The sequence below is a fragment of the Cydia pomonella genome, chromosome 18 (genome assembly GCF_033807575.1).
Source record: "Cydia pomonella isolate Wapato2018A chromosome 18, ilCydPomo1, whole genome shotgun sequence".
NCBI classification, from domain to species: Eukaryota; Metazoa; Arthropoda; class Insecta; order Lepidoptera; family Tortricidae; genus Cydia; species Cydia pomonella.
The window spans coordinates 8997492-9018057 of record NC_084720.1 but is presented as its reverse complement, the minus strand read 5'-3'; the positions used below and the strand labels follow the sequence as shown (position 1 = coordinate 9018057).

At 38.3% G+C, this 20566-nt stretch overlaps 2 protein-coding genes across 2 annotated transcripts in view; one reads left to right on the top strand and one right to left on the bottom strand.

Annotated features, from left to right (window-relative positions):
- Positions 1-68: 68 nt before the first annotated feature.
- Positions 69-17476, top strand: LOC133527599 (peptidyl-prolyl cis-trans isomerase FKBP8). Its single transcript, XM_061864677.1, has 8 exons — positions 69-208; positions 338-523; positions 668-814; positions 4724-4986; positions 11963-12209; positions 12844-13119; positions 13561-13666; positions 15275-17476. The coding sequence occupies exons 2-7, from the start codon at positions 338-340 to the stop codon at positions 13639-13641; spliced, it is 1200 nt and encodes a 399-aa protein (XP_061720661.1). The 5' UTR covers positions 69-208; the 3' UTR covers positions 13642-13666; positions 15275-17476.
- LOC133527609 (GPI ethanolamine phosphate transferase 2) overlaps positions 16465-20566 on the bottom strand; it is a 24690-nt gene continuing 20588 nt past the window's right edge. Inside the window, exon 13 of the mRNA XM_061864691.1 lies at positions 16465-19659. Coding sequence (XP_061720675.1) covers positions 19404-19659 — 256 coding nt within the window. The 3' untranslated portion in view covers positions 16465-19403. The remainder of the gene's footprint in view (positions 19660-20566) is intronic.

Genomic DNA, 20566 nt, shown 5'->3' with positions numbered 1-20566 from the left:
AAATAATGCATAAGTATTTTCACAGATAACGTAATGAAAAATCCATTCATTTGATCAATCAATCTCTACTACCATTCGCTTCAAATTTGCAGATTTCATTCATAAAAAAAGTTAAGAATCCAAAAAAGTTGATTTGTCATTTTGTCATATTTTCATTTCAAAGAGCTCATCATTTTTGTTTATTCTCCTTTATCGTGTTAATTAAAAGGTGAGTGTTTATCAAATGATTTTTCACTCCATTTAATCATTGAACGTGACATGATAATCGTGACTCTTGATTTCTATTGATAAACACTTACGTATGCGAAGAAGTGCGTAGATTGTGATTGTTTTTAAGATGAGCGAAGAAGATAATACCTTGGTGAACCAGTCGGAGAGCAGTTCCTTTGAGGATCTGGCGACGGCTCACGAGATAGAGGAGGCGAAACTGGCTGAAGCCTCGGCTGCAGAGACCGAGAAAGCCACAGAGAGCAAAAATGACGAGTGGCAGGATGTGCTTGGATCAGGTGCCCTACTTAAAAAGGTTAGAAACCTCATTTCGTTTGAATTTATTTAAATTTAATGTGTGCATTGTTTAGGTAGTCCTTGACTTGCTGGATTAGTTAATAAATATTTTAGAGAACATGATGTTCACCTTGTCCATAAATAACTGGTGTGTTTGTTGTAGATTTTGAAGCCTGGAGATGAATCAGAAGGCCTGCGACCACACAGAAGTGACATATGTAGGATAAGCTACGAGCTCAAGATCCGAGGTGGCAATGGAGACATATTTGAGAAGAGGGATCATGTTAAAATTTATCTGGGAGATAATGAGGTAATAACCATAATGAATTTCTACCTTTACCACATGTTTGTACTAGAGTCAGACCAAACTACGAGGGTGGATTGAAAAATTCGCAGCCTGAATATTAAAAACAAAACAGAGGTTTTTTAATTTATTTTTATTTTTCTACATAGTCCCCGTCGAGTTGAATGCACTTGTTCCATCTGGATTCCAGAGCCATTACACCACTTACAGAAGCTTTCCTTGGGACCTTCAAAATAGGCATCCACCTCAGCTTGGACCTCGGCGTTGCTTGAAAATTTCATATCACCCATATGTTTTTTTAAATTGGGGAACAGATGAAAGTCCGATGGTGCTAAATCGGGTGAATAGGGTGGGTGGGGCAATAATTCAAACCCACATTTGGCAATCTCCGCCATCGATTTTAGTGACGTGTGAACACGTGCATTGTCCTGGTAGAAGATAACTTTCTTTGTCAACATTCCATGTCTTGTTATCTTCAGAGCCTCGCGTAATCTGCGTAATAACTAGCAATAATAGTCGGAATTTATAGTTTTACCTCTTTGGAGATAGTTAACCATTATTATTCCCTTTGCATCCCAGAAAACAGATGCCATGACTTTATTGACCGACAAAATTGCTTTGGCTTTTTTGGGAGGCGGAGATCCAGGACAAACCCACTGCTTCGATTGCTGTTTGGTCTCTGGTGTATAGTGGTGGACCCACATCTCGTCCATAGTTACAAATCTGTCCAAAAAGTATCGGCTTCATACAGGTCTAGACATTCACGTTAATTAGTACGGCGACCGATTTTTTGTTCCACTGAAAGAAGCCTCGGGACCCATCTCGCCGACACCTTGGAAAAACCTAAACTATAATATTTTGAGTTCTTTCATAAGAGATGCCTACAATGTCAGCTATTTCGCGCACCTTTAATCGCCGGTCTTTCATTATCATTTCGCACATAATTGCCACAGTGTCCATGTTAGTCACCGTTGTTGACCTCCCGGGACGAGGGTCATCTGCGATACTATCTCGTCCACGCTTGATTTCAGCTGCCCATTTTTTTCACCATCGTATATGAGGGCAATCCTGTCCCTAATGTACTTTGCATATCATCATAAATTTGCTTCGGTGTCAATCCTTTTTTATGCAGGAATTTAATCACAGCATGCTGCTCTAATTTTTTCCATTTTCACGATATCTACCGACACGTAACTTTAAATATGCCGTAAAATTGTTTTTAAATATAGACGCCAATTGTAATTTCGCGGGAAGACAGTTGAATAATGACAGTTCAAAATGGCGGCAGAAAAAAGAAAAAAGTTTTTTTTTAATTGGCCAGGCCGCGAATTTTTCAATCAACCCTCGTTACTTGGTAGCGATTTTGATAGCTCAGACTGTGCTACTGTTATTTTAAACATCAAAGGGTCTGGCCGGAGTCCGCCATAGCAAAATCGCCCCTGGCTGAATTCGAGATATTGTTATGCACGATTATTCGTTTTATTATTACATATACTTTTGGTGAATAGTATGTCTTAAATGATTACCGTTTGCGAAAAAATTAAAAAAAAAGAATTTTTATTTTTATTTTTTTTCTTTAAAACCACGTATCCGATTGACTTGTTCTTTGGGTATTTTATAGATATATTAGGGATACATCAAATAAAAAAATATTAACTTCCTGACTTTTTTTTAAGTACATAATTTTTTGAGTATAAGTTTAAAAAAAATTTTTTTTACTACATATGAGTTAGCGACACCTACCATATTTTCATATAATATCCGCATTTTTATACTCTAACAATGTAAAAATAAGTTATTTATATATTATAACCCTTACTATGTTAGACGTAGATCGACGTCTTAATTTTTGAATAGGTATTGGAATGGACCCCTAGCCCGGCGAGTGGTTAATTACTTTTTGAAAATTGAAACGCACCTTCAACATGGCAGACGGCATTTTACTTTTTAAATATTGGATTGCGTCTCTATGGTTTACATACACGGTTTTTAAAAAGAAAAAATGGCGGGAATGGGAAAAATGTTTTCGGGCGGTCGATACAGATGTTTTCATTAATAAAAATAAAATTGTAAAGAAATTGTTCCTGAAACGTGTTCCGACGTTGTACAAAATAATGTATGATGTAATTTTGGAAAGATTATCGAAATGGACATTGAAATACTTGGAAAATAAGAGTCAGCAGTCCCTTACAAATAAAATAAGTATATCATTTGTATTTTTGAAATACTCAACTGTTGATTGTTTGGTATTAGTTTAATGCGATAGGCTTTCGAGCGGCACGATGAACATACAGTGTCACCAATATGAAAAGTCTGTTGTAAGGTATCCGAAAAGAATTCTATATCAATAGGAGATATTAAAGTTTTTTTTTGCATAAATATGGTAGGTGTCGCTAACTCATATGTAGTAAAAATTTTTTTTTTAACTTACACTTAAAAAAATATGTGCTTATAAAAAAGTCAGGAAGTTAATATTTTTACAGTACATATGGGGCTACTTTATAGCACTAGTGCGTGAAGAAGCATATTACGTTACTGTGTCGAACATTTAAAGGGCCATATGTACTGTAAAACGTTGTACGATACATGTGCGAATAGGTAATTCGCAACTCGTGTCGATTTAAAACACTCCCTTCGGTCGTGTTTTAATTTATCGCCACTCGTTTCGAATTTCCTATTTTTCGCACTTGTATCGTAATGTACTATTTTATTTGATGTATCCCTAATATATCTATAAAATATCCAAAGAACAAGTCAATCGGATACATGGTTTTAAAGAAAAAAAATAAAAAAAAAATTTCTTTTTTTTTTTTTTTCGCAAACGGTAGTCATTTAAGACATAATATTCACCAAAAGTATATGTAACAATAAAACGAATAATCGTGCATAACAATATCTCGAATTCAGCCAGGGGCGATTTTGCTATGGCGGTCCGGCCAGACCCTTTGAGATTATGACATTTAAAATAACTCTTGCAGTCTGTGCTATCAAAATCGCTGCAGAAATTAGTCGGACTCTACTTAGAAAATACAATGTTTCAAATTATTTTCAATTTTTTTTGTTTATGTAGTAGTATGTAGTCTTATTGCCTGTTGCATTAGTAATTAGTCATAATTTTGAATATCATTCACTTATATGTTAATAGCTAAATATTCAAAAATAAATCAATTTATTAATGGCTGTTGAAAGAATTTAGTTGTGAAGGCCGAATTTATATTGTTGTTGATCTTTTTTTTGTTAAATTTGGATAAAATTTGGCTGGTTTGAAGAGCTCCTCATTGTGGGTGAAATAAATACAAAATCGTGTCCTGAAAAAAATGTATGTAATTGTCCATTCAATTACATCCATTGAATTTACTACTTTTACTAATACCCATTATTGCCTACAGCCACTTTATAGAACCCACCATTTATTGAATGCTGTTAGGTAGAGTTACCGTAGAAAATCGAATCTAACACCATAACCCAGGTGTACCCAAGTGGGTTGTACCAATATACCATATGTTTGCATAATATAGAGGAAGATTTTGCAGGTTATGCAGTGAATTTGCGCTTATATTGTACAGAATCAGAAACTATCTATCCAGCAAATTTGACAAAACAAATTTAACCCATTGTGTGAAAAAATACTATTTAAAGGCTCATTTAGACGGCGCGCGAACTTGCATGCAATTTTAGTTACATTGCGGACTATAGGTTACATCCACTTCAGCAGACTGATCAAATACCGCAATGTAACTAGTATGCGAGTTCTCGCACTGTCTAAATGAGCACTAAATGTTAGCACTTTTTTTTTACCAAATTTGCATCATTACACAATGTCAGTCGCCCCAGGAAACATTATATAAGCAGATTACATAACGGATTGTTGGGTCTTATTAGAAAATGTATGCTAATTAGATTCCATCTTTCTAGATCCTACAAGGATTGGACTTAGCACTCACACTTATGTACAAAGGGGAAGAATGCCTTCTTCAGATAGCACCCCGTTTTGCGTATGGAGACGTAGGGCTGAAGCCTGGTGAGAACCAAGGTTTGGTTGGGGAGAGCACTCCAGTAAATTATGAGGGCCCGGTGATTGGTCCGGAAACATGGTTGGAGGCTCGATTGGAACTGCATGATTGGAGCGAAGAGCCTGAACATGAAACATTGCCCATAGCTGAGAGAATGGAAATTGGGTGAGTCTATAAACCTTAGTGCCTAGTGACATCGTAATATGATGTCAGTATAAAATCCCATGTTGTTTGCATAAAACCATATATAAATAAGAAAACAAATACAAAATACAAAATTACATATTTATTTCTCCAACATAGGTGTACATAGGATGTTACAGATCAGTCAGTTTTACTATGTGGTGCCTTACGGCATACAAATTTTGAGAGCATGCATGTCAAAATATAAATGTATGTATGTATTCACAAGTCATTATCATCTAAAAATTATTTTGAGAGTAGTAACTCTTTGAACTAACAATAGTTTTAAGGCATTTTTGAACTTGTTAAGCTGTAATAATTGAATGTTCTGTGGTATTGTATTAAATATTCTTGGGGCCATTCCGACCACATTTTTTTGGAATAACATTGTCTTGGGTACAACTGAATGTAGGTAATATTTGACCCCGTAATCTTGAACTTTTAAAGCTTATGAATAGATGAGAGTTATATTTCACAAAAACACGCATTTCATAAAGAATAAGTAAGCATATGTGCTCACTCCATACATCAGTTTTCTTACCAAAACACTTATTATTTTCGTAATCAACATCTAGCATCAAGTAGCAGATTTATGAGTACTAAACGAAAAGTCTAATGCTCAACAATTTTCTACTAATATTATAACCAGATTAACGGGAACTCTATTTGCTTGTGATATTAGTAAGTAGCAGGAGTAAGTAAGTGTCAAAGAGTGAAATGTGACTCGGTTGAAAACAGCCTGGTCCAGTGGATCACTTAACCTATCTTCAACACGCGAGAGGCGATATTGAGGCGATAGAGTGCTGAGCCACTGTTTCCGCCTTGAACCTTTGTAAATGCCTGAATTCGATAATTTCAGTACAATAAAACCTGATTTAGCACTTCCATAGGCAACACAATTTGAATTGAGTTAGTCTGCTTTGGTTTTTATATTGGATCTAAACACAGCACGCATACAATAACAAATATCACGTCACCAATGACGTTGAAGTTGTTTATTTTGATACAGAACAAATCAAGGGTAATTTGAATGTAGGACTCACGTATTTCAATGTGTGAATAAAATTGTCGTGTTGATGTCATTTCCTAGGTTAGTTAAGTGAATTAGGTAACTATGTTGTAGAATAGGTAAACATGCATATATGCCTGAAGATAGGTGGACAAAAAGCGCTATTGATTATCGGTATCAAAACAATAGTCAACGACAAAGGTCAGCAAACTTTTAAAAAGAAGCAACAAGCTCAAAGTGCAGCATTTTTTTTTTATGGTAAGTTTAGGAGGCAATAGAACAGACGAATCGCCTGATGGTAAGTGATTACTGTCGCCCATAGACACCCGCAACACTACAGGGGTTGTAAGTGCGGTGCCGGACTTAAAAATAGGAGTACCCTCTTTTCTTGAAGGTTGTATCGGTGCGAAAATACCGCAGGCGATAGTTCATTCCACAGGTTAGCTGTGCGAGGCAGGAAGTTTCTGAAGAAATGCACAGTTGAGGACTGCCAACCATCTAAGTGGAGAAATGGAAATGTTGTCGCGCGTTTTGGATGATTTCAATTTTTTGAATAACTCGTTCGAGCCGCATGCCTCAAATAACATAAGATAAGATAATGATTTATTTGCGTAAACATGGTAAATTGAAGTTGACATAATCATTATAAGCAGTAGGTATCACATGTTTAGCCAATGGCAGCATGCAAATATTGATCTTAAAATTAAGCTATATACATTATATACATCAACAATAAACTATGTATTAATATTACATTAATTTTCCATTATACCTATTAATTAAATGTCATATTAATTATTATTATTCCAATACATAACTACACATAATTCATTTATAAATATCCAAATTTAATATAATAAACAGGGCTCCGACCATTGGTCTATGGGTATATGTTTGTGGTCTGGGCCTACTCTTAATGAAAAAAAAATTAAGCCCCTTTTGGAGATTATTTTCTAGTCTTATTTATAAGGGTCGAAAGTGGAATGTATGATATGCATAATTAAGTTATTCGTGTTAAAATGGTTAATATATGTTCTGTTAAAAACTTATCATGTTATAAAATTAGCACACATTGTTGGCACAACGGAAACAATGTCGCATAATATGTAGCTCCTAAATACTAGATCAAGGCTACTGTTATCAATGTTTATGTTTGGTACCTCTGATAAAGGTAGTTACGGCCACAGCAGACGTAACGGAATTGAATACTGAAAATCTATGGTATTTTGACGACTCCATTAAATTCCGAATGTCAGCATTTAAAATTCTGTCAATTCAGACAGAGGCGGGCTTAGCCTTTGCGAGGCTCTGGGCGGAAGCCCTGTTCGCCACCCCCAAAGGTCGCCTCATTCAGACTAATTTTACAAAACAAAATAGTTGTTTATTTTTAACAGATCTAAATGTTTAAATATCTAATCCCAATTGGAATGTCAGGTGGCAGTTGCTTACGTAGAAATAGGGTCTGCGCCCATTCTTGGGATTAGGTTATCGAGCGGAGCTCAAGCTCCCTTAGTCAGCCGTAAATTTAACATGACCTTAATACAGGAGTATTTTAGGAAGGCCTAAATGATTTATTGACCTGTGAATTATTTTTCATCATCATCATTTTAGCCTCCATTCGCCCACTGCTCTGAGCATAGGCCTCTCTTCGTGTACGTTACTTATCCCGGTCCTGGGCTAGTCGCATCCAGAAGTGTCCCGCGATTTTTCGAATGTCATTCTAGTCCATTGAATAAAAAGTTCTAGAGTGCGTGAGTTAGTAACGTAAGATGTTTCTTCGGAAACATGTCAAGAGTCCCTAGGTAATAAACATACTAAAACCCCGGGACACTAGGAGGAGCCCCGGAGTGGGGGGAGGGGGGGAAAGGGTCCATTTTTTCATTTTTCGCTTAAATCTCAAAAACGGTACATGTTAGAGAAAAACTTTCAAGGAAAAGTTGAAAGGCCATAAAATTATCTACAAGTTGTACCTAAATCATTTTTTTCTATTCCCAGCCGTTTCTGAGTTACACGCAGTAAAAAATGATTTTGGCTCAAACAATTTCCCCATACTACATACCCATGTTTATCACATCAATCGATCAAAAAATATTTCTTTCTTCCAAAAAACTCAAATGTGCAACTTGTGACCGGTACTGATAGATTGCTCTTAATTAGGTCTATAATTGGTAAAATAAACACATTCCTCCATGGAAGCCTTTAGGAGGAATCGATTGTCAAAATATTATATTAGGGTAGTTTGAGTTACTGAACTTGATCTTTTTATTTTTTTCTTCCAAAAAACTCAAAAGTGCAACTTGTGACCGGTACAGATAGATTGCTCATAATTAGATCTATCATTGATAAAAATACCAGATTCCACCACGGAGGCGTTTACGGGGAATTGAATTTTATTAGGGTAGTTACGATACTTGAACTTTTTATTTTTTTTCTTCCAAAAAGCTCAAAAGTGCAACTTGTGACCGGTACTGATAGATTGCTCTTAATTAGGTCTATCATTGGTAAAAAAAACACATTCCTCCATGGAAGCCTTTAGGAGGAATCGATTGTCAAAATATTATATTAGGGTAGTTACGCAACTTGACCTTTTTATTTTTTTTCTTCCAAAAAGCTCAAAAGTGCAACTTGTGACCGGTACCGATAGATTGCTCATAATTAGGTCTATTATTGATAAAAAAACCAGATTCCACCATGGAGGCGTTTAGGAGGAATTGAATTTTATTAGGGTAGTTACGATACTTGAACTTTTTTTTTTTTCCTCTAGTGCCTCTCATATGACATCAATGTCCCAACATTATCCGTTGTTCGGATTTTTTCGATGAAGGTTCACACGTAGCATGGGAAGGGGTCCGCCCTCGTTAAGCTTATGCTAAAACCCCATGCTCATCCGTGTGAACTAGAGAAACGGGGGCGAGGAATTTTTCACCTTTCATGGGATGTAGCTCGAAAACGGCTGGGAATAGAAAAAAATGATTTAGGTACAACTTGTAGATAATTTTATGGCCTTTCAACTTTTCCTTGAAAGTTTTTCTCTAACATGTACCGTTTTAGAGATTTAAGCGAAAAATGAAAAAATTGACCCTTTCCCCCCCTCCCCCCACTCCGGGGCTCCTCCTAGTGTCCCGGGGTTTTAGTATGTTTATTACCTAGGGACTCTTGACATGTTTCCGAAGAAACATCTTACGTTACTAACTCACGCACTCTAGACCCCCCTTGGAGGGACTCATTCAATGGACTATTCACCAACCACCAAACTAGCCAACGGACGCGGCCGAAAGCGACCACCAATCCTTCAACATTTTGGTCCACCTGCCATCACTCTGCCTGGCAACATAAATTATTTTTATGAATCATTTTTACCTACCTATAACTCAATGGACTAGCTAGCAGATTGATCAGTGCCTGGGCGTCATTAAAATGATAAATGAATCGGATTTGTAACATGAAACATGTAAATTAAGACTAGGACACACGACACATGTTACCAATCAAATTAATAATCAACTCTATATATTTCATTGAAAGTCACATTTCAGTCAAATGAAGCTATGACTTGAACTTAGGACTTGTGTTAAACATACAAGTGCAATCTTTACATACAGCAATGAATAATCTTAATCATGAATTCATCATTTGCCAATGCCTATCGCATGGTTTAATAAATAGACACTGGTATTCTCATTTATTTCTTATTGTTAGTAGTTCTGAAAAAAAATCGATCATAGGTCTAAAAGGCACCATTATTTTTACACATTATAACAAGAAAATTGGCTCTAAAAATGCGTAATTTCGTTTTTGATCGAATTCATCGATTACTTTATTTTTGTTAAAACGAACTAAAAATTACAATTCAATAACAATAATATCCGCGATCCCAGGCATGCACCGTTGCCTGCTCGGTGCTTAGCCTGACGGCACCTTAACTGTCGATATCATTTTCAATTTGTATGCGTTTGTAACGTAAAATTATGAGGTAGCAAAGACTAGAAACTGCAAAAATATTATGCAAATCATGATTGTAAGTAGTCAATGGCATATAATTGTTGTGCAATCTGTGCATTGTATGTTATCTATGCTGTTGAGATCGTGGCATAGATGAACGCGGCGGTCCGACGGACTTGATAACAATTAACAAAACAATTGTTGGCAATGCATAAATGTCAAGTCCGTAATGTCTCTGCCACTTATATTTTACTATATAACTTAGGTTTCTTGCGCTCACTTTTAAAGCCGTGTACTCACTAGCGAGCCGTAACCGTAACATGCGTGATACAGTAACGAGGTTCTAGTGTGTACGCGTGTTACAGTTACGGCTCACGATGTCGCCGGAACGCTTTCACCGAGCGTACTCATTTTGCGAGCTGTAACTGTAACCAAACAGATACAGTAACAAGGTTCTAGTGTGTACGCGTGTTACAGTTACGGCTCACGATGTCGCCGGAACGCTTTCACCGAGCGTACTCATTTTGCGAGTTGTAACTGTAACCAAACAGATACAGTAACGAAGTTCTAGTGTGTACGGGGAGTGTAACGAACGTGGAGGCCTGCCCTGCCCTCAGTTTTAGCCCAGGCATCTTCTTTTGTAGTTTTGTCGTTCTTTTGGCAGGAATGTTTTTTGTAGTAGTCCTTATCCTTAGGGTTCCATAGCACCGTGTTTTCCCTGTAGGCGTCTATCAACGACAGACATTTCTCCTCTGACCATTCACTCATGTCGAGAGAAATAAAAAGTACAGATAGCGGCTAGCAACAACCTCTCCTCTTGACGTCCACGAGCGCACTGCGAGCGCCCTTTGATTCGCGGCAAAAACCGACAATCGTCGGCTCGTTGCGAGTCGCTCGTGTGGCGTTCATCAACCACGTACATACTATGTTTGTACAGTAAGTGTTGTAACAGTAACGGTTACAGTTACGTGCAACGTTACAGGTTCAGAAATGAGTACGCTGTAAACATCGGCTCGCTGCAAGCCCGACGCGTACCCGCTCGCAGCAGGTTCGCGAACCACGTACACACTATGTTTTTGTAACAGTAACGGTTACAGTTACGTGCAACGTTACAGGTTCAGAAATCAGTACGCTGTAAACATCGGCTCGCTGCAAGCCCGACGCGTACCCGCTCGCAGCAGGTTCGCGAACCACGTACACACTATGTTTTTTGGTTACAGTGCATGCAACGGTTACGGTTACAGCTCGCTAATGAGTACACGGCTTAACACACACAACGCGCACAGTTACAGTGTATAGCGTAAATTACTTTGGCTGCCAAAACGGCGGGTTAAGTATTTTGCACTATTTTACGTGACGTAGTATCTTTTCCTATGGTGTTAGCATGAGAACAACATGAAAACTGGACATTTGTTTTGTTTCACGGATATTTGTAAAAAAAAAATCCCTCACTTCGCCTTGTCCTAAATATTTAGACTCCACACTAATTGCTTTATTGCCACAGCGAAGGTATATTACAGGTCTCTTTCTTGTATTTAATATTTGTGATTGGCTACTTGACAGTTTTTTGTAGATAATATAAATCGATCTTGATTTTCCTGAGGATCAAATGTGTATATAGGACTCATGGCATTTAAGCAACACAAAGGTCAGAAATGAGAGTTAAAGTCTGACGCTCGCACTCGACGATTGAAACGCCTTTAACAAAATAATAATGTAATGTGACGTCACATTACATTAGTGTGTCCTAAACTAAATGTATGGAAGATCAAGAAAATTGCTATTTTGACCGTGAAATATTGCGTTTATGTATATAGTTGTGATACAATTTATTTTTCAATAACATTTAAGGAATCTGATGGTATAATTTTCTTTTTTATATTTGAAAGTTAAAAAAATTTTTTTTTGAGCTTTTTAAGCCTTGTATTTTTTTATCATCTCAATATGTCTATTTAGGTAAATTTTGATATAATATTCAACATGTGTCAAGTACCCAATTGTTGTTAGAACTCGCCGCCGCGCCCGCGGCAACTGGTGGTACGGGCGGGGCGAGGCGCAGCTGGCTGTGCAGCTGTACCGGCGCGCGCTGGACGTGCTGGACGAGTCGGAGGGCGGCATCACGGAGCCCACCGCGTCCGGCGAGCTGGCGCCCACGTCGGACGAGCTGCGCGCGCTGCTGGAGGAGCGCCTGCGCGTGCACAACAACATGGCCGCCGCGCAGCTCAAGGCCGGCGTGTACGAAGCGGCGCTGCAGGTACGCGTAGCGCGCACAGTCGGAGGGATCGATTTTACATTTTTTTATTTGATTGTTTGATAGTCCGTAATTTATGACATGATGCTAACGATCGATTTGTATTACCTTGCTTTCCGCTCGCCGTCGGCAGGGTGTTATCGTCACACCCTAGAACCTCTGGTCGCGCACTGTGCGGTTTAAGAAGAATTTCCTTTAGCGGACAGCTATGGAATAAGCTTCTTGCGGAGGTTCTCTCGAGGGACTAAAGTGTACTAAAAAAGAGTGTACAAGTTTATAACAGGTCGCCAACGCGCATTGTAATAACTGGAGTAACAAGTATGGCTACGATAATAGCTTACCATCATACTTTGTTGCCTTATTGCCACCGATACGGTATAAAAAATGTATTTTCCAATTGACAAATAATTCGATTTTCTTTTACTGCGATGATTTTGGACATCCCCATTCGTCGCAGTCGGAGACCTAGATTATAGATCAATTCTTATTAACTTATTTTACTTACCTCAAGTATAAGTAGTAGTAGTTTTTTTACGGACAGTTTGTTCTATAAAAACGCATTTATTCTGCTCGCATACTTCAGCCATGGTTCTATCCTATATGACATGTTTGAGAATACTTTGTATACATTTTTCAGGCGGTGACCCGCGTGCTATCCTGCCAACCCCAAAACGCGAAAGCCCTATACCGCAAGTCGCGCATCCTGTCCGCCATGGGGCGCAACTCGGAAGCCCTGGAGGCGGCGCGCGCGGCGGCGGCGGCGGCGCCCGACGACGCCGGCGCCAGGAAGGAGCTGCAGCGCTGCGAGCAGCGCGCCACCAGGGACCGCTCCTCGGAGCGCCGCCTGGCCAAGAGGATGTTGGGCACGCAAGCGCCCAAAGGGACGCCGGATAAGAAACCATCGAAAGCTAAGGTGGGTACTGACAATCGTGATGGAACGTAACCCTACACTCGTCATGCCACGACATCGCAGTGCCGTGAGTACGACGCCAGGTGACGACCTGGCGTCGTACTCACGGCACTGCGCGCAATGCGCTGGACGCAATGCCCACACACATTTCCCCACTAAATATTCTTAAAACATTTTTTTAAGTACCAACATTTCAACTTTTATTACCTTGTCACCTTTACACCCTATTGCCTACCATAGAAGTATCACGTACGAATTTGTCAAGATATAATTAACCCTTTGACTGCCAAAGACGTCAACTGACGCGCGCGCCTATAGCCCAATATTCACCTTCGTGTATTCTGACAAGCTTCACGATGACGTCGCACACGTTAGGCTTGGCGTTCAAAGGGTTAATTACTAGGTTATGAATAGTATACTAAGATTTAATTTCCTTCGGCACAGCTTCTGATGTGGGGCCTGCTGAGCTTGCTGGTAGGCGTGGCTAGCGTACTGGTGTACCGGTACAAGATGCAGGGACATTGATGACCATGCAGCAGTGGCTTGAGCTGTAAGTATACTTCATATTTTTATGAGTACTTAGAGGATAAATCGACGACAATTCATTTTAAGACATTGACTACTAGTAGTTAACATATTCCTCTTCCTAGCGCTAACCCGGATTATGATACGTCGGGAACTAATCTAGTCACTAGTTAACATACTGTAAATTGAAAATATTTGGTATAGAAGTGAGAAGTTCGCTATTTCCTGAAAGGCAAGTGCAGTATGTACGAGGGCTGCCTTTTAAGTTCTGTCGTTTGGTAAAACTAAAGACAATATAAGTGTTAATTGGTATTTATTGTTTTTCAAAGTAATCACCGTGATACGTAATACACTTTTTCATTCGATCGAACCAGTTTTCGGAACACTTATTAAAGTCCGAAGTCGGGGTCTCCAAAATGGCCGTTTTTTATGCCTCAACCGCTTCTTCAGGCGTTCGGTACCGTTGACCACGAAGTCGTTGCTTGATTTTTGGAAAAATGAAGAAATCATTGGGGCTTAAGTCTGGACTGTAGGGCGGGTCTCCTGAGTCACGGCTGTTTTTGGTCGACCTTCACGATGCCTATCACTAAAACTAGAGCAACCATGTTGAAATTCTAAATACCAACGTTCCACAGCGCGGAGGCATGGTGCTTCATTATTAAAAACAGTAGTCAACTCTTCAAAGCCCTGAAGACGCGTTAAACCTCTTTTGATGTTGTAAAAAATTATTGCACGTAAATTTTTCTTTCGAAATTTCCATTTTTACAACTGACTTGTCAACTTTGAATCGACGCTGTACTGAAACGATTCGGCCGATCTCGAGTCTTTTGTTTTCGAGTTCTAAATTCAAATATTTTACGATAATACTAGTTTTTTTTCTATAGGGACCGTGCGCGTTGGAGGGTCTGCCATCTTGTGGTCTGAATCGGAACCATAAACATGCATATTTACACGTCACGTGCTTTCTTGTGCATAGTAGGTTCTGCCATCTTGTGGGCTACATCGGAACAAAAAACATCACATTTACGCCTCGCGCCAAAAATCTGACGGCTCCTGTGCTGCCTCCTACAGTTCATGCACGCTCCCTATATAATCGAGGGAGGTTTGCAAACGACAGAACTTAACCCTTTTCCAGGCCGCACCAATCTACAAGGTTTTCCCAAAAAATCCAAATATATTCCAATTAATCCAGCTTTGATGATTCATTTGAAGACAAGTAACATTTCCTGAAAGTGTAATCTAATTTGAACCTTAAATCGCAATTCTAAAGTCGAAATTCTAATGGCGCGTATGTGGTCGATAAATCGTACTATGCCTGGAAAAGGGTTAAATTAAAAGGCAGCCCTCGTACGTACTTTACTAGAATTGAAAGAACAGAACACTATAACAGAAGAAATAATGGACACTACTATGTTGCGTGAATGTCGGATAAATACTATTGAATACTTAAATGAATTACAGTTTTAACAAGTTGAGTAACCACCAAGTTTTTCCTAGGCTATGCCTATTCTACTTCTGCGCTAAAGCCTCAAGAGGCTCAAATACCTGCAAGAGCGATAAAGAGGCAGCTATTTCCCATGATAATTGCGAGTTAAATTATAATTTTTTGAATAAATATACTATTTCTTTTCAGAGAATTGATATATTCCAATGAGGCGGTTGGATGGGGAAGGTCGGCTACGTACAGTTCATATCATTATAGGCGCTTGTTCGTCACGCTTACGGCAGCGAGCTATATATCGAGCAGTTAAATATTACGCTACTTAAATCCTCTGAAAATGCAATTTTACATTGCTTATTTTGTATTTTTTACATGTAAGTTTTATTACAATTTGTTAAAAAGCTTCAGTTTTGAATCTGAGTCATCACTTATTATGCCTCGATTACACGCAATGAGTAGAGTGGCGAGATCTATTAACGCTCATGTGCCTAACTCAAAGGCCAATTATCATTATTTCGACAACTTTACGTCAACTCGTCTACAATTTAAATTATTTATTTGTATAAGGGTGCGGTCACATATTCGGGTATTCATGCATCACTTTCATTTTGGATAGCGAAAGTGATGCATCACGAATATTCGCCGAATGCCCGAATATATAGCCGGCACCCTTGCGAAAGATCTATACATCGTGTGATCACAATGAAATTGTTGACGAATTGAAGCCGATTTAGCTACAAAATGTTCAATATCGGTTAGGCTACTGAAACTTGATCTTTTCACTAAACCGATTGCTGACTCGTCACTGTACTCGTTACGTGTAACATGGATATCTAGGGTAGATACTTGTACTTTGTGTAAAAATGGGTGGAAAGGTTAGGTTAATTAGAGTATAATGCACACTCTGTGATGCGGTCGCTAGACTGCGCTAGCTTACTTTCAACCAGAGACTAATAAATAAATGTTCGACTCTCATACAAAGTTATGTTCCTCTTTTTTGGCGCTATTATATACTTATAAACCATCAGATAGGTTACTTCAGGAGGAATGCAACTTTGTTTGAATATTAAATAAGTTTGTATTATTTACTGGTCTCTGCTTTTCTCTTTCGATTCTGCATTTATGTCGAAATTTCAAATGTTTCAATATGTATATATTTTGTATAAACCTTTATTTATCTCATAGTTGTTTTTGTTTATGTAGTGCCAAAATTGGAGATGTAGAAAATAATATAAGAGTAAATAAATATCTATCAAAACAGTATAATAAACATTTAAAAATATTTTTCGATATCTACTTTACTAGTATAAGGACAGATTTACGAATCGCATTCCACAATAATGTTTGAAATAGCAATCAGGGTTGATAAATAAAATTTCAACTGTTTTTTTATGTATACTTTACTTTCAAATCATTGGTGCTTTAATTTCTGCATTTTTATTCCATTAACATTATATTGTAGATGCTTAAATTGGTTAAAAAAAAATACAAATCGAGTGATCGTAATTTTTATATAGGTAAAATCATGGGTACACGCCAAGTAGGTAATAACGATATTAATAGGTACTTCAATCGTAATAACACGTATTAGAACTTAATAATTGGTCTAAACACGCAATATAAATGTGATTTCACTGTGGACATAACGATTGTTTAACTAGTAAGTAGACGCTGAAATGCTTACTGAGAAGGCAAATTAATATTTACAATTATATCTGGTTGTATCAATAAGCCTTCATATTCAAATGTCTCCCACTTCGTGAACAGTTACTTTCCAGTTGTTTTTATAGTATGTACAGTCAATGTATGAAATATCGGCACTTTGTAGCCAAAAATATGTATACACGACCTTATTGCCAATACTTTAATAGTGTTTAAATATTTTTGTCATTTTGTCCGTGCCGATATTTAAGACTTGATTCATATACTTCTCATGCCCAAAAATATTTGAATATGCACTCATAGGCGTGTTTGGATATTTTTGAACATCTTGGCCGCTTTGTTATATCTGGTGATGCCTGTAAAGGTATATTGTCAACTCATGTCGTACGTAAAACAAAATGCATGTAACGTGAAGGAATGTTTATCTACCTACCGGCATTTCTTTCAATTCAACTTTTGCTATTTAATTAAGATTTCGAATTGTTCAAGGCCCTGAATGCGTAAGCATTTCAGCTCTATAGAACAAATGTGAAGTACCTCGCCCTTCACATCACAGCTACTATAAATACTCTGATATCATGTCAGAATATTATTATAGCAACATGTGACAGTAAATTAGACTTATTTTAACTTAGGACAATGGTTTGGTGTAAGGGTCTATAACGCCCCACGTTCAAAAACATAAATAAAAAACATTGTTCAATTATACACTAATAAACGTTGTTGAAGACACTTTTTGTTTTATTTACTTACGTGTTAGAGTACGTAAGATGTTAGAAAGTAATTCAATTGTTAATTACGTATTCCTTTCAGCAAGAAACACAATACCAATAAAATTCTAAGATTATGCCATTCTAACATCTAACGCGTTCAATAAAGTAAAACCATTTTAAAGTGAACATCCCTCTAATCAAAATATGTCGATTAGTGGAAGAGCATTTATTTTGTTAATAATTGGTTTTTAAACACTATACTTTTCCGTATAAAATTATTTATTTTCGCAATAGAGTAAAGCGACTCTAGTTTCCTTATATTTCAAGTAGCAACACATTGGTTTTGACACTTATAAGAAGTATAGTCTGATAATATTCTGCATCAACTCATGGCGTATCGTGACTTAAAAAAAAGATAAAATGAGGGTTCCTAGTAGACTACGGAACCCTAAAAAGAAAAAGTATATTGGAATGCTTTGGGACTTTTTAAATTGCGGTTAAACCATTGATGGCAAGTAAAGCATGACAAAATTCAATTTGGCTCTTAAGATAGAGTCGTTACAAACACCTTACATATGAATCATATGATAATAAGCACATTATTGACATGTATTACTGTACGTCAGGTACAGTCAGCGTCAAATACTTTGTAGCAGTCAAAGTGGCCAAATAGTTCGGTACACCATACTAAATATATGGTGTACCGAACTATTTGGCCACTTTGGTTGCTACAAAGTATTTGACGCTGACTGTACATACCATCTATAGTCAAATAAAATGTCAGTACCAGTCATGTCAACAACCAATTTCCAAACATTGCATAATTGGAATGCTACGCAATCATTCACTTTTCTGATGTAAATATTTTATTGTATCCCTTTTGGAATATTAATCTTTTCTTTTTGTTTACATCGGTGATATTTGATGACTTGAAGGCCATACAGAATGTTGTCAGGATTATATAAAGGCATTTTTCCAAAATAAAATATGCTGTAATGTATTGTCATACACAACAGTAAATATATTCGTTAACTTATACATATTCTAAGAATGTAACTACTATCTATATTATCGATAAAAATGAATTAAGATTTTAATCATTTTATCAAATATTCAACTTGTTTCCTAAAAATAAATTAAGTCCATAATTCTGAAACTTTATTGAATATTAAGTCAAATATTTAACAGTTATATAAGTCTAGGACACGTCTTCCTGAGCACGGTAGATACAGTAGCGGCAAAAAATCTAGCATACTGCTATTTTTTCAATTTAATTAAATTATTTATTTACTTCGAATCTGTTCCATATAGTGTTAGTACAGTAATATGGTTAGTAACATACACTTTACAAATAATTTAATAGATACAGACACATTAAGATAGATAACACAAATAGGTAAAATAAATAAAATAAAATCTAGGCCATCTAATAATACATTATCATTCGAAAATACGTAAAAAATATGATAGATTATTTGCCGCTACTATAAATATTTCAACCGTGAGCTTATGTCATAGTTCAGTCCATTTTATTTTATGTTTAATATTGTTAATACAGTTAGGTAACATACTAGCACGACTAGTTCTAATTCAATCTATACTGCCCTACAATACAATGCCGTAAATATAACCCTCTGAACGCCACGCCTATCGTGCACGGCGCGTCATCGTGAACCTTGTCGGAATGCACGAAGGTTGACATTGGGCTATTGTAGCAGTCAGCGTCAGCTAAATAAATTCATAATTTCATAGCCTAGAGAAATATTTACAACGTAACACTGACCTCTTCAAAACAACTGGCAAACGGCCTCGGTCACTGGAGGGCTTGGTCACTTTCTTCACATCTATTTAAGTTACTAACTGGCAAACCAGTTGCCAAACAAAAACCTCTATACATATATAATATAATATAGTGGATATAAGAAAACGCTAACTATTCTAATGTATCACAGTCTCGACTTGCTCACAAACGCTTGCGCTATCCAACTTGTTAAGTGCGTTAGACCTATTATCTCGGCTATGGTAACTAAAGCTTGTATAGTGAACGTCATGGCCACGAAGTCGTAGAGTAGTTTAGGGGAGAAGACCGTCCAGACGAACAGATGGTGTCGGAAGACGGTGGCTACTACGCAGTATACAGCGATGGAGTATACTCGTTGGAGAGCGAATATGTTGGTCGCTCGCCATACTGTTTGGAGGTATCTGCAACAAAAGTTGATATTAAACGGTTAAGCTTGGGTATGCAAAATAAAAGTTAGTTATCATTCTCTCTTAGTGGAAGATTAACGTTGTTTAAATTTAGTTTGTTGTCAATCTAAAATTAACTTTATTGGTTAGTTTTCAAAGTTCACGAGTTCCTGCCTGCAATAAGGCGCGAATTCGCGCGAACTAATAACCAACTCTAAATTACTTTGTTGGACGTTAAAAGATATGAATAGTTTTATTAAATGTCACGGAGGTCTCCGGTCGACTCCGTACGCTGTTTGGAATAAATCGGTCAATGTATTAAAATACTGAATAATTTCAGTGGGAACCGAGTGCGTCGCAGTCTGCCACATTGTTGCCTATTTTGAAAACTCCACATTAACTTTTCGTGTAATTGTGGTAGCGTTCAAGCTCGCTCCCTGGCGTATTTTAGGGTCTGCCATCTTGTGGTCCCACCCTGAGCCCTGAGTGGATCCGTCCTGTAAGTGGACTCACTGCGTCCAGGCGGGCGCGGCGGCCGCCAGCCGGCAGTAGAGCGCGGCGCCGGCGAGCGCGGGCCCGGCGTACGCGTGCACGCCCATGCGCAGCGCCACGCGCGCGGCGCAGTACGCTCCGGCCTGTAAGTGGACTCACTGCGTCCAGGCGGGCGCGGCGGCCGCCAGCCGGCAGTAGAGCGCGGCGCCGGCGAGCGCGGGCCCGGCGTACGCGTGCACGCCCATGCGCAGCGCCACGCGCGCGGCGCAGTACGCTCCGGCCTGTAAGTGGACTCACTGCGTCCAGGCGGGCGCGGCGGCCGCCAGCCGGCAGTAGAGCGCGGCGCCGGCGAGCGCGGGCCCGGCGTACGCGTGCACGCCCATGCGCAGCGCCACGCGCGCGGCGCAGTACGCTCCGGCCTGTAAGTGGA

Coding starts and splice junctions, on each gene's coding strand:
- LOC133527599 (XM_061864677.1), top strand. CDS start 338: ATGAGCGAAGAAGATAATACCTTGGTGAACCAGTCGGAGAGCAGTTCC. Junction 12,210..12,843: donor TGTACGAAGCGGCGCTGCAG/GTACGCGTAGCG, acceptor TACATTTTTCAG/GCGGTGACCCGCGTGCTATC. Junction 13,120..13,560: donor AGAAACCATCGAAAGCTAAG/GTGGGTACTGAC, acceptor CCTTCGGCACAG/CTTCTGATGTGGGGCCTGCT.